At 43.1% G+C, this 15,541-nt stretch overlaps 1 protein-coding gene across 1 annotated transcript; it reads right to left on the bottom strand.

The window, feature by feature from the left end:
* Positions 1–4,476: 4,476 nt before the first annotated feature.
* Positions 4,477–6,338, bottom strand: LOC138908240 (uncharacterized). The gene is made up of 3 exons (XM_070198892.1): positions 5,243–6,338; positions 4,921–5,017; positions 4,477–4,834 (listed from the first exon to the last, which is right to left on the bottom strand). Exons 1-3 carry the CDS (start codon positions 6,336–6,338, stop codon positions 4,477–4,479), a joined length of 1,551 nt encoding a protein of 516 aa, XP_070054993.1.
* Positions 6,339–15,541: the final 9,203 nt, after the last annotated feature.

Raw genomic sequence — 15,541 nt, forward strand, 5'->3', positions numbered from 1 at the left:
AAACTAACAGCAGAACAAATATGAATATACAATCTCCCAAGACTAGTAGTACTGAGTCACGAACTCTAACTGAATACATGGAATGATCACGAGGACCGAATATACAATACTGTTTGATTAAAAATTAACAGTACAATGAAATGAAAAGACTCCAAGGGACTGCGACGACCAAGCAACTCTACCTTGAATCCTTACGATATCGCTTTACTCTGCCCAAGTCTGATATCTCCAATTCCTGGCTCTGCACAAAAAATGTGCAGAAGTGTAGTATGAGTACACCACGGTCGGTACCCAATAAGTATCAAGATTAACCTCAATGGAGTAGAGACGAGATACAGTCAAGACACTCACTAGTCTAATAGCCTGTGCAATATAATATACAAAATAGTAGGAACAGATAACAATAAGGACATCATAAAACAACAGTGATATGCACATCAAGACAACAAAACACCATTTAATATCGCTCAACAAATAATAAATACAAGTACACCCAATTAAATCAAATTCTTCAAATAAATGTCCTTCACATATAATTCTACCAAATAACTCTCCTTCAAATATAATTTTCCATAAATAAATTATCTTTCAAATATAATTCTTTCATATAATACTTTCCAAATAAAAATCCTTCCAAATAAATATTTTGAATATAATTCTTCAATTAAAAAGCCACCATGTGACACCTCATTTCAAAATCATAAAAATACGGGTTTCAGCCCATTTTCATATCTCCACGGCACTTCGTGCCCATAATTAAATCATCATATTTTTTCGGCACCTCATGGCCTCATTTCATATTACAACTGCACGAATAATTCACATGCCAATATCCTCAATGTATATAGGATCCACATGATAAATATATTTCCACTAAAGTGAGTTTAGAATTTTTAAATCAAGTAAGAAATTATCAAAGAAATGATTTTGTTTTTTTAACTCGTTTGGGTGAAGAAAATGACATTTCAATTAAAATGAAGCATCCAACGACTACTAATTTGGATGTAATATTTATTAAATTAAAACATAATAGTAATTTCTTTTATTCGAAGTAACTCAATTCTCGAAAATCAGTAAAAACCATAAACACAAATCTGCCGAGTCTTGTACAAAGAGCCAAAGCCAACACAATACAACAGGGAATACCAAAACACATAATAAAATCAAATAATACATCACGGAGGAACACAAGAATTTATATATCACGAAAAAACAAAATAACCAACGGCAAGTGCATCTATAGAAAAATATGCAAGACATGGGGATCTCCCGAGGTACCACATCGTAGTCCCAAAAGTAAATATGCAAGACAGGGGAAAATATGCAAGACTCTTCGCGATTGCGGAAAATGCTTCGCGATCGCGAAGTACAAAATGTTTCAGCCCCAAAATTGCTCTTCGCGATCGCGGAAAACCAATCGCGATCGTGAAGAACAAACTCCCCAACTCTTCGAGAGAGCCTCTAGTATAATGGTCATAACTCTTTGTACAAAACTCCAAATAATGAATTTAACTTTATGAAAACTAGATTCCAAGGCCTATAACTTTCATTTGTTGCTCATCTCCTAATTCCTTTTATATATATATATATATATAGATATAAGCTTCCAAAGTCAGCCTTATGCAACAGAGATTTCCAAACTCTTCCCGGATAGCCTATAGTATATCTTCCATAATTTTGTTTACACAACTCCAAATGACAAATGGCTTACGTTTTTGAAAATTAGACACAAAGGACTACAACTTTCATTTTTGGATAATCTCTAAATTCCTTATAGATTGTGAGATATGAGCTTCCAAAGTCGGGTCAGTGCGGTAGGAGTTTCCTCTACGCGATCACGAAAAGGTTTCCGCGATCGCGATTCACAGTCTCCAAACAGCAAAATTTCTCTTCGCGATTGCAACCATTTGTCCGCGATCGCGATGCATACCTTTGTGGCAAAAAGCGAGCAACTAAAAATGGCCTAGAAATGGTCCGAAACCACCCCGAAACTCATCCGAGCCACTCGGTACCCCGTCTGAGCATACCAACGAGTCCCAATACATAACACGAATCTGCTCGAGGCCTCAAATCACATCAAACAATATCAAAACTACAAATCACACCTCAAATCAAAATCTATGAACTTTGAACTTTCAAATTCTATATCTTGTGCCGAAACACATCAAATCAATCCGGAATGACTTCAAATTTTGCACATAAGTCATAATTGACATAACGAAGCTATTCCAATTTCTAGAATCAGATTCCGACTCCGATATCAAAAAGTCAACCCCCCGGTCAAACTTCTTAAAAATTCATCTTTCGTCATGTCAAGCCTAATTCCACTACAGACCTCCAAATAATTTTTCGGACACGCTCCTAAGTCTATAATCACCATACGGAGCTATTGACATCATAAAAATTCCATTTCGAAGTCGTTTGCTTAAAAGTCAACTCTTCGGTTAACTCTTTCCATTTAAGCTTCTAAATAAGGATTGTTCTTTTAATTTAATTCCGAATCTTCAGTAATTCAAACTCGACCACACCCGTGGGTCATAATACATATTACGAAGCTGCTCGAGACCTTAAGTCACTGAACGAGGCGTAAATTCTTTAAACGACAAGTCGGGTCGTTACATTATCGCCCATCATAAATGATACATCACGCACCTTCTGATCCGCGTAACTCTACTGTCTGGACTGTGCTGTGCGAAGTCGCTCTTGAATCAACTTTACCTTTTCCAAAGCATCCTTCACCAAATTAGTACCTTATAACTTAGCCTCACCGGGCTCAAACTATCCGATAGGAGAACGACATCACTGACCATATAAAGCCGCAAATGGATCCATCTCGATGCTGGACTGATAACTGTTGTTGTAAGCAAATTTGGCCAAAGGCAAGAATCTATCCCACTTCCCTCCAAAGTCAATCACACATGCTCTGAGCATGTCCTCCAAAATCTAAATTGTCCGCCCCGACTGCCCGTCGGTCTGTGGATGAAATGTTGTGCTGATCTCTATACGGGTCCCCAACTCACTCTGTACTGCTCACCAGAAATGCAAAGTAAACTGAGGGTCTATGTCTGATATGATGGAAACAGGCACACCATGCAACTAAACTATCTTCTGAATATAAATCTAGGCCAACCTCTCTAAAGTATACGTAGTCACCACCGGATTGAAGTGTGCCGACTTGGTCAAAATGTCGACAATGACCCAAACTGCATCAAACTTTCGCAAGGTCCGCGACAAACCAACTACGAAGTCCATAGTAATGCGCTCCCATTTCACTCCGGTATAGTCATCTCCTGAAGTAGGCCACCTGGCCTCTGGTGCTCATACTTAACCTGCTGGCAATTTAGGCACCTAGCAACATACTCAACTATGTCTTTCTTTATCCTCCGCCTCCAATAATGTTGCCTCAGGTCATCATACATCTTCGTAGCACCTGGATGAATGGAATATCGAGAACTGTGTGCCTTCTCTAGAATTCTTTCCCTTAAGCCATCGACATTAGGAACACATAGACGACCCTGGAGTCGCAGAACACCATCCTCGCCGATAGTAACCTCCTTAGCACCATCCTGTAGTACCGTCTCTCTAAGGACCAACAAATGCGGATCATCAAACTGTCAAGCCTTGATCTACTACAATAGTGAAGACTAGGATCTAACGCATGCAAGAACTTGGCTGGGCTCCGAAATATCCAACCTCACAAGTCTGTTAGCCAAGGACTGAATGTCCAAAGCTAGTGGCCGCTCCTCTGCTAAAATGAATGCCAAGCTACCCATACTCTCTGCCATTTTGCTCAAGGCATACGCGACTACATTCGCCTTGCCCGAATGATAAATGATGGTGATGTCATAATCCTTCAATAACTCAAGCCATCTGCGCTGCCTCAAATTGAGATCCCTTTGCTTGAACAAATTCTGCAAGCTGCGATGATCAGTGTAAACCTCACAGAACACCACATAAAGATAATGCCTCCAGATCTTAAGAGCATGAATAATCGCGACCAGCTCCAAATCGTGTACATGATAATTCTTCTCATGGGGCTTCAGCTGACGTGAAGCATATGCAATAACTCGTCCCTCATGCATCAATACACAACCCAAACCAACACATGAAGCATCACAATACATAATATACATCCTCGAGTCGGACGACTATACTAGAATTGGTGCTGTAGTCAAAGCTATCTTGAGCTTCTAGAAGCTCGCCTCACAATTATCGGACCAACGAAACATAGCACCCTTCTGAGTCAATCTAGTCAAAGGTGCTGCAATAGATGAGAAGCCCTTCACAAAATGGAGAAAATAACCTGCTAACCCCCAAAAAGCTTCTGATCTCAGTCACCGTAGTAGGACGAAGCCAACTCTGAACTGCCTCAATCTTCTTGGGACCCACTTTAATACCCTCGCCTGATACACCATGCCCCAAAAATGCTACAGAATCTAGACAAAACTCACACTTGGAGAACTTAGCATATAACTTCTATTCCCGCAAGGTCTGAAGCACCACTCTCAAATGCTGCTCATGCTTCTCCACGCTGCGCGAATAGATCAAAATGTCATCAATGTAGACAATGACGAAGGAATCAATATTAGGCCTGAACACCCTGTTCATCAAATCCATAAACGCCGCTGGGGCTTTGGACAAGCCAAAGGACATCACTATAAACTCATAGTGGCCATATCTAGTACGAAAGGCAGTCTTTGGAACATTCGAGTCCCGAATTTTCAACTGATGGTACCCTGATCTCAAGTCGATCTTAGAGAACACCCTAGCACCCTGCAACCGGTCAAGCAAATCATCAATACGTGGCAACGTGTACTTATTCTTAATGGTAACCCTGTTCAACTAGCGGTAATCAATGCATATCCGTATAGTCCCATCTTTCTTCTTCACAATTAACACTGGTGCACCCCAAGGTGATACACTCGGCCTGATGAACCCTTTGCTAGCAACTCCTCAAGTTGTTCCTTCAACTCCTTCGAAGCCATATAGTATGGTGGGATAGATATAGGTTGAGTACCTGGAGCCAAATCAATGTAGAAATCGATATCACGATCTGGTGGCATGCCTGGAAGATCAGAAGGAAACACATCAGAGAACTCCCGGACTACGGGCACTGAATCAATCGTCGGAGACTCTACGGTAGTATCCCAAACATAAGCTAGATAAGCCAAATAACCCTTCTCGACCATGTGCCGAGCCTTCATAAAAGAGATGATCTGGCTAGGTGTGCTGATAGACGAACCTTTCCACTCCAATCTAGGCAACTCGGACATTGCCAAGGTAACAGTCTTGGCATGGCAATCAAGGATGGAATGATATGGAGATAACCAGTTCATGCCCAGGATAACCTCAAAATTATTCATATCGAGTAACAGGAGATCCGCTCTAGTCTCATAACCACATAATGTGACCACACAGGACCGATAGATCCGGTCCACAACAACAGAATCACCCACAGGAGTGGACACATAAACAAGAGTTCCCAAAGGCTCATAAGGAATAACCAGGAAATGAGCAAATAGATATGACACATATGAATAGGTGGACCCTGGATCAAATAATACCGAAGCATCCCTACCGAAGATAGAAATAATACATGTGATCACGTCATCTGAGGCCACTGCATCTTGTTTGGCTGGGAAAGCATGGAATATGGCTGGAGCGCCACCTGGCTTGCCTCCACCTGACTGACCTCCACCTCTTGGACAGACCCTACCTACCTGTCCTCTGCCTATGGGCGGCCATACGGCTGGTGTGCCTGGTGGTGCTGTAATGATAGGCTGCTGACCTTGCTGCACTACCTTGCCCTGAAGTTTGGGACAAAACCTCTTCATGTGGCCAGGATCTCCGCACTCGTAACAACCCCTCAAAGCGGTGGACTGTTGCCCCGAGGTCTGACCCTGATGGCCTGAATACCCACTAGAAGGACCTTGAATAGCTGGTGGGCGATAGGAACTCTCTGGCATGGCGCTGAAATAGGGTCGAACTGGAGCACCCCAAGGAGGTGGTAGTGTTAGATATGTAGGCCTGCTCGGCTGGACTCTCCCAAACTGACCTCTGCCCCCAGATGGAGCACCACTAAATCCTCCTGAATGACGGAACCGCTTGTCCCACGACATCTGCTCTTGATCCCGCTGACGATAACCCTCAATCCTTCGAGCTATCTCCATAACTAGTTGGTAAGAGGTCCCCATATCAACCTCTCGGGCCATAGTGGACCGAATATCGAAGTGTGACCCCGCAACAAACCTCTGTACTCTCTCTGTCTCAGTAGGTAGTATCATCAATGCATGGCGAGATAACTCAGATAAACTCGCTTCATAATCACTCATTGACATCTGGTCTTGCTGGAGCTACTCAAACTGAGACTGCAACTCTTCCCTCTGGGAGGGTGGAATATACCTATCCAAGAAAAGGCGTGTAAACTGATCCCAAGTCATGGGAGGAGAACCTGCCAGTCTTCCGAGAAGATGAGACTTCCACCACCTACGGACCCTGCCCTCTAACTATAAAGTGGTGAAATCCACCCCATGGTACTCTAATATACTCATGTTGTGCAGTCTGTCCCTGCACCTATCAATGAAGTCCTGGGAGTCCTCATGTCGCTCACCTCCGAAGACAGGAGGGTGAAGCCTGGTCCATCTATCCAATACCTTCTGCGGCTCTCCGACCGTAGCTAGTCTAGGCTCAGGTACAACTGCTGCAACTGGCTGGGCTCTGCCCACGGGTAGTGCACCCGGGGTCTGATATACGGTCGCTGCATGTCCAAGAGCCTGGGCAGTAGGGGTCTGTGCTCCCCCTCCTGCCTGAGATGTGGTTGGGTCCGCTGGAAATAAACCAGCCTGGGTCATAGTATCCATGAACCGTAGCATATGACCCATAACCTCCTGAAACCCCGGGGCTGACATGAAATCTACCGGGGCTGGCTCCGCTGCAGGCACCTTACCCTGCTTCTCAATAGGGGGATCCTCCACTGGATCCGCTGGTGGTATAGCTGGGGTAACTCTAGGACGTCCTCATCCCCTACCTCGGATTGGTTCCATCCCCCGGCCTCTGCCTCGGCCTTTAGCAGCAGGGGGCAGCCCCTACCGAGTCTAGAACATCCGTCGTGCGCGTTCTCACCTTATAACCCCTCGAACATAAGTATAGACGTCTCTGCACCGATCCGCAAGACTTTATTAGGCATGCTCATAACTTGTGAGACCTACATGAACCTAGTGCTCTGATACCATGTTGTCACAACCCAGTTTCTCCTATAGGCCGTGATGGCCACCAACGTTACCGCTAGGCAAGACAACCTTAAGCTAACTCCGTGATCTTTCTTTTAACAGTTTAAAATAGTTGGTTTTTAATTTATGCACAAATAAGAAATGAAAGGTTTATAAAAATGAGAGATCAAAATTTTTAAAACAAGTGAGATAAGATAAATAACCCAAAACCATCAAGGGCCTACTAACATAAATTTCCAAGACCTGATGTCACACGTGTATGAGCTACTAGTAGAATATACAAAAGAGTACTACACTGTTGTCTGAAACAAAATAAACAGAAAATAAAGCAAAAGGAAGACTTCGGTTGCTGCAGAACGGGCTTAGAAGACAGCTCACCGCAAAGTCTCGCAGTAGTAATCAAGTGTGCGCCAGACTGATATCCAGAAGCACCTACCTCAGATCCTGCACATTAAGTGCAGAAGTATAGCGTGAGTACATAAATAACATGTACCTAGTAAGTATCTAGTCTAACTGCGAAGAAGTAGTGATGAGGGGTCGACTTTGACATTTACTATGGGCCAACAATAAAGAATATATAAAAATGTTAATTAAACATGGGATATATAAATGACAATAGAACTCAGAAGTAAGAATTTAAATAGACAATCCTTTCACCGATAGCAATTACCAAATCAATTTCTCTCCTTTAGTCTTTTAACCTTTCAAACCAATGAAGCAATATCAAACATATTGGAATTTCTAGTATCATTTCGCATGAGTTATGCCGAGGACATACGACCCGACCCAAAATACAAATAAATATACTGTGTGCACTGCCGAGGGTCGAACGACGTGAACCATAGATGCATCTATTAACCTGCCGAGGTGAACGACCCATTTTCATGAGAGTAGTGAAAATTTACCCCGCTCGCGGAATATACTTGCGATGCGGTTGAACATAGATTTCTCAAGTTATCCCTCAATTCTTTCCAAAACAAGAAAATTCAGCTAGAAACTTTAAAAATCATTGAAATCCTCAATCTCAACTCTATCCGACGCAATTAGTAAGCATAATCAAATAACGATGTCAACAAAGCATGGTGTAAACCTAAAACTAGCCGGACATAAGCAAAATTAGTAGGTACATACAGACTCTCATCACCTCGTGCGCACGTAGCCCCCCCACAAATAAAAGCACATATTAATTAAATTCACCTATGGGGTTAATTCCATCTTACAAGGTTAGAAAAGAGACTTACCTCATCTCAAGGCCTACTTTCTGGTCCAAGATTGCTCTCAAACCCTCAATTCAGTGCCGAACAATCCAAAACTAGTCAAATGGTTTAATAAGAAATCAATACATGTTCAAAAGTTCATATTCCAACTATTAAAGGGATTACCCAACCCCAAATGTAGGATTCCTAAAATTCAATCCCGGGCCCACGTGCCCGGATACTAGAAATCTTCGAAGACATTATTTACCCATAATCTCACGAACTCAAATATATGATTTTTACTAAATTCCATAACAAATTTCATGGTAAAATCTCATTTTTTGTTATGAAAAACCTAGGTTTTCACCTAAACCAATGATTTCGCTAATTTACATGTTATAATCTACCCATAAGCTATGTATTTAACTCACATTTGATAGGAATAACTTACCTCAATTAGTTTATGAAAATCCCTCTCTAACCAGCTCCAAAATCGCCCCCAAGAAGTGTAAGAAGTGAGCAAAAATGCCTAAGTCCCGTATTTAAAACAACCTCACTGCCCAGCGTTTCCCGTGCCTGCGAGGCCACTGCCGCACCTGCGGTTTTGCTTCTGCGGAGAAAATATCGCAGGTGCGGTCCTCCTCCAGATAGCCAACATTCGCATCTGCAGATCTGGGTCCGCTCTTGTGACCTATCACTCGGGCCTGCGGACACTGCCGCTTCTGCCGTCACAGTCATCGCACCTGCGAGTTCGCAGGTGCGTTAAATTTCTCGCTCCTGCGGATCCTGGGCAGCCTTTGATTGTATGTTTGTGGCTCGTGTCTAGTGGATCACACCTGCGAGCTCGCACCTGCGGCTGGCCAAGCGCAGGTGCGAATACACCAGTAGCTAGGAGCTTCAGCTGTTGCTCCCAAGTCCTAACTTGGTCCGAGCCTCGTCCGATTGACACCTAGGGCCCCCGAGGCCCCGCCCGAATGTACCAACAAGTTTGAAATCACAAAACGGACTTGCTCGAACTCACGAAATGCACAAAACAATATTAAAACTAAGAATCACACCCTAAAACAATTGAATCAAAAATATGAACTTCAAGTTCTTAAAGTTTCTCCCAACGCGCCGAAACGTACTTAAACTACTCGGAATGACATCAAATTTTGCGTGCAAGTCTTAAATAACCATACGGAACCATTATCGGTCTAGGAATCCCATTTGGACCTCGATATCACCAAAACCTATTCCAAACCAAATTTAAAGAATTTTAAAACCTTCAAAGAACCAACTTTCACTATTAGGCGTCGAAACGCTCCCGGGTCATCCAAAACTCGATCTGAATATAAGCCTAAGTCCGAAATCATCATACGAACCTATTGGAACCATCAAATTCTGATTCTGAGGTGGTTTTCTCAAAACGTTGACCGGAGTCAAACTTAGCCTTTTTAGCCAACCTTAAGGAACCAAGTGTTCTAACTTCAACCCGAACCCTTCCAAATCTCGAACTAACCATCCTCGCAAGTCATAAAATAGTAAAAGCACATATAAGGAGTCTTATTTAGGGAAACAGGGTTTTAGAAAGCAAAACGACCGGCTGGGTCGTTACAAGTTTTAACCCCAAACATTTTATAATCACACTTTTTCCCTATTTTCAACTATAAATACCCCCTCATTCTTTTATTTTTTTACAAAAGCAATATCAATCTATCACAATCTCTCTCTAAATTTCTTATATACTTGCTAATATTGCTTACTTTTGTAATGACCCAACCGGTCATTTAGCTTTCTAGAACCAAGTTCCCCTAAATAAGACTCCCCGTATGTGCTTTTACTATTTTATGACTTGAAGGGATGGTTAGTTTGGGAATTTGGAAGGGTTCGGGTTGAAATCGGAACACTTGGTTCCTTAGTTTGGCTTTAAAAAGCTAAGTTTGACTTCGGTCAACATTTTGAGTAAACGACCTAGGAATCGAAATTTGATGGTTCTAATAGGTTCGTATGATGATTTTTGTCTTGGTAATATATTCGAATCGGGTTTTGGACGACCTGGGAGCGTTTTGGCACTTAATAGTGAAAGTTAGCTCTTTGAAGGTTTTGGAGTTCTTTCAATTTGGTTTGGAGTAGGTTTTGGAGTAATTGAGACCCGTTTGAAATTTTGAGCTTGGGAATAGTTCTGTATGATGATTTAAGACTTGCATGAAAAATTTGGTGTCATTACGAGTAGTTTAAGTACATTTTAGAGCGTTCGGAGTAAGTTTGAAGAACTTGAAATTTCTTAAATTGAATCAATGTGGTTTGGGGTATAATTTTTAGTTTTGATTTTTTTTTAGGTGTTTCGAGGGTTCGAGCGAGTCCGTTTTATGATTTCAAACATGTTGGTATGTTCGGGCGGGGCCCCGGGGGCCTCGGGTGTTAATCGGACGAGGCTCAGACCAAGTTTGGACTTGGGAGAAGCAACTGAAGCTTTCAGCTTCTGGTGCAATCACACCTGCGCTTGGATAGTCGCAGGTGCGAGCTCGCAGAAGCGAGCCTCTTACTGCAGAAGCGGCCCAGAGGGGGCTGCCCAGTGACCGCAGAAGCGGGGAAATGGACCACACCTGCGAAGGCGCAGGTACGAAGAGGGCATCACAGATGCGGATGGAGGTCGTAGGTGCGACGCACGCACCGCAAAAGCGAGTCGCTGGTCGCAGAAGCGGAAGAGCCGGCTAAGGGGAAGGACCACATCTGTGAGATCCTTTCCGCAGATGCAGTTGTCGAGCCGCAGAAGCGAAACATCGCTGGGCATAATGTCTTATAATGGAGCTTAGCCATTTTTGAGCCCATTTTCTCCATTCTTGGGCGATTTTGGAGCTTCTTGAGAGGGGTATTCACCTAGCAACTTGGAGGTAAGTTAATTCTACCTATTGTGAGTTAAATACATAGATTATGGGTAGATTTTAACATGTAAATTATAGAAATCAAGGGTTTAGATGAAAAACCCAGGTTTTGATAAAAATGAGATTTTAACCACGAAAATGGTTATGGAATGAGATAAAAATTGTATATTTGAGTTCTTAAGGTTATGGGTGATGCTTTTCTCCGAATATTTTTGGAATCCGAGCACGTGGTCCTGAGGTGAATTTTAGAATTTTTACCAATTTGGGTTGGGTAATTAATCTAATAATTAAATTATGAATTTTGAGGCTTTAACGCAAATTGAGGCTTTAACGCACCAAATTGAGGCTTTAACGCAAAATTGTGATCGGGAAGTGAGCTTTGAGATGAGGTACGTCTCTTGTCTAACCTTGTAAGAGGGAATTTACCATATAGTTGTTTTAAATAAATATTTGTTTCTAATTGTGGGGGCTACGTACGTACGAGGTGACAAGAGTCCATGTGTAGCTACTATAATACTAATTGTCCGGGTAGTTTTAGGACCCAATTCATGAACTATTTTGAATTTTTGCACCATACTTGTTAGTTTAAAATGCCTAAATTATATTAGTATTTGTTAAAGAAATTGTGAAAGATCGCTAATGAAATTCGTATTATTTTTGTATAAAACCTCAAGAATGTTTAAGTCAAATGCTTATAAAATATCCTTCTCTTCTTGTGGAGCGGGCCAAATGCCTTGGCAGTAGATATATGCATCTATGGTTCGTGCCGCTCTACCCTAAGCACTGTACACATTATTATGGATCGGGTTGTACAACCTTAGCATAAATCGTGCTTAATAATAATAATTACACGGTGCCTTGACATTTTTATTGCAACTTGTGAAGTTAAATGACTTATTGGAAATTATTAAATTGTGAAAGAATTATTTATTCCTGCTTGCTAAGAAAATTTGTTATTATTCACATAAACCGTGTTTATTTAAATATTCCTATCTTAATATTATTGACCCATAGTAAGTATCGAAGTCGACCTCTCGTCACTACTTCTTCGAGAATAGACTTGATACTTACTGGGTACACGTTGTTTACGTACTCTTGCTATACTTGCTGCACTTTTTGTGCAGGATCTGAGACAGGTGCATCAGGCGGTCCTACCGGCGCGTATCCCAGATATCCCAAGGCCTAGTGGTGAGCTGCTTTCTGAGCCGTTCTGCAGCTCCTAGAATCTCTCCTTTGTATTTGTATTGTATCTATTTTATGTTCAGAAAATAGTTAAAGTTTTGTATAATCTATTAGATGCTCATACACTTGTAACACCAGGTCTTGGCTCACACGCTAGTAGAATTGTGGTTTTGAACTATCACTTGGTTTTATTTATTTAAACCTTGTTTTTTCTTAAATCTTGCAAAATAAGGAAATTTTAATTACTCGGAAACTTATTAAAAGAGGAAATATATGTTTAATTCACTAGTTGGCTTGTCTAGTGGTGACGTTGGGCGCCATCATGACCCATAGGTAAAACTGGGTCGTGACAACATGGTATTAGAGCACTAGGTTCATGTAGGTCTCACAAGTTATGAGCAGGCCTAATAGAGTCTTGCGGATTGGTACAGAGACATCTGTAGTTATTTTCGAGAGGCTATAAGGTGTTAGGAAACTACCTTTCTTCATCTCATATCGTGCAGTTGATGTAGTACTAAGTATCTTTCTTTTATTCTCTCACATATGGTGAGAATGCGCTCTACGGAGGTTCTAAACCAGGGAAAAACTGCTCCCTCTGTTGCTAGAGGCCGAGGCAGAGGCCTGGGGAGGGCTCCAGCTCATAGTAGGGGACGAGGATGTCCCAGAGTTACTATAGCTATGCCACCAGTGGATCCAGTAGAGGATCCTATCATTGAGGAATAGGGCGAGGTGCCTGCGGAAGAGCCAGTTCCGGTGGATTTCACATCTGCTCTAGGATTTCAGGAGGTCGTGGGCCGTATGCTGCGGTTCATGTATATTATGACTCAGGTCATTTTATTTCCGACAGACCCATCCACATCTCAGGCGGAAGGGGGAGCACAGACCCTACCGCGCATGCTCGTGGGCATGCAACTGCTCTATATCAAACCCAGGGTGTACTACCCGTGGGTGGAGCTTAGCTAGTTACACCAGTTACACTTGAGCCCATACCAGTTGCGGCCGGTGATCCGCACAAGCTATTGGACTGATGGACTAAGCTTCATCCTCCTGCTTTCAGAGGTGAGCGGCATGAGGACCCCCCGGATTTTATTGATCGGTGCAGGGACAGACTGCACAACATGAGGATACTAGAGTCCCATAGGGTGGATTTCACTACTTTTCAACTGGAGGGTAGGGCCCGTAAGTGGTGGAAGTCATATCTTCTCGGCAAACCAGCAGGTTCTCCTCCTATGACTTGGGATCAGTTCACACGCCTCTTCATGGATAGATACATACCACCCTCTCAGAGGGAAGAGTTGCGGTTCCAGTTCGAGCAGCTCCAGCAGGGTCAGATGTCAGTGACTGACTATGAGGTGAGGTTCTCTAAGTTGTCTCGCCATGCACTTATGATACTACCTACCAACATAGAGAGAGTGTAGAGGTTTGTCGCCGGATTGCACTCTGGTATTCAAGCCACCATGGCTCGAGAGGTAGAGATGGGACTTCTTACGGGCTAGTTATGGAGATAGCTCGGAGGATCAAGGGTGTCCGTCAGTGGAGCTGAGAGTAGGAAGCGAGGGACAAGCGGTTTCGATATGCGGGAGAGTTCAGTGGTGCCCCGTATAGGGGCAGAAGTCAGTTCGTGAGGGGTCAATCCAGCAGGCCCCCTTATCTAGCACCGCCACCTCCTCGGAGTGCTCCAGTTCGACCTTATATCAGTGCTATGCCAGAGAGTTCTTACCACCCACCAGCTATTCAGGGTTCCTCCCGTGGGTATTCAGGTCATCAGGTCCAGACTTCAGGTCAGTAGTCCACCGTACCGAGAGGTTGTTTCGAGTGCGGGGATTTCAGTCTTATGCAGAGATTCTGCCCCAGACTTTGGGGCAAGGCAGTGCAGCAGGGTCAACAACCTATGATTACAGCACTAGTTGTTCCACCAGCCGTCCGGTCGCCCAGAGGCGGAGGGCAGGTGGGTAGGGGCCTTCCTAGAGGTGGAGGCCAGTCAGGTGGCACTCTAGCTAGGTTCTATGCTTTTTCAGCCAGACTAGATACAGTGGCATCAAATGCTGTGATCACATGTATTATTTCTATCTACGGTGGAGATGGCTCAGTATTATTTGATCCAGGGTCTATGTATTCATATGTGTCATCTCTGTTTGCTCATTTTCTGGGTGTTTCTCGTGAGTCCTTGGGTACTCCTGTTTATGTGTCCACTACTGTGGGTGATTCTGTTATTGTGGATCAGATCTACCGGTCTTGCATTGTTACATTCTGTGGTTTTGAAACTAGAGAAGATCTTCTGCTGCTTGAGATGACTGACTTTGAGATCATCCTAGGTATGGACTTGTTATCTCCATATCATGTCATCCTAGATTACCATGCCAAGACTGTTACCTTGGCGATGCGAGAGTTGCCTAGATTGGAGTGGAAGGGTCCGTCTGCCGGTGCATCTAGTCGAGTTATTTCTTTTCTGAAAGCTCGACACATGGCCGAGAAGGGTTGTTTGGCTTATCTAGCTTATGTTCGGGACCCTACTGTAGAGAGTCCAATGATTGATTCAATGCCCATAGTCCGGTAGTTCTCTGATGTATTTCCTTCTGGTCTTCCAGGCATGCCACCAGATTGTGATATTGATTTCTTTATTGACTTGGCTCCAGATACCCAGCCTATCTCTATCCCACCATACCGCATGGCTCCGAAAGAGTTAAAGGAGTTAAAAGAATAACTCGAGGAGTTGTTAGCAAAGGGGTTCGTCTGGCCGAGTGTGCCGCCTTGGGCTGCACCGGTATTATTTGTGAAGAAGAAGGATGGGACTATGCGAATGTGTATTTATTATCGCCAATTGAACAAAGTTACCATTAAGAACAAGTACCCATTGTCACGTATTGATGATTTGTTTGACCAGTTGCAAGGTGCCAAAGTTTTCTCAAAGATCGACTTGAGGTTGGGGTACCATCAGTTGATGATTCAGGATTCGGATATTCCGAAGACTGCTTTTCGGACTAGATATGGCCATTATGAGTTTCTGGTAATGTCCTTCGGTTTGACTAGCGCCCGACGGTGTTTATGGATTTGATGAACAGGGTGT

Source organism: Nicotiana tomentosiformis, chromosome 3 (assembly GCF_000390325.3).
Source record: "Nicotiana tomentosiformis chromosome 3, ASM39032v3, whole genome shotgun sequence".
NCBI lineage: Eukaryota > Viridiplantae > Streptophyta > Magnoliopsida > Solanales > Solanaceae > Nicotiana > Nicotiana tomentosiformis.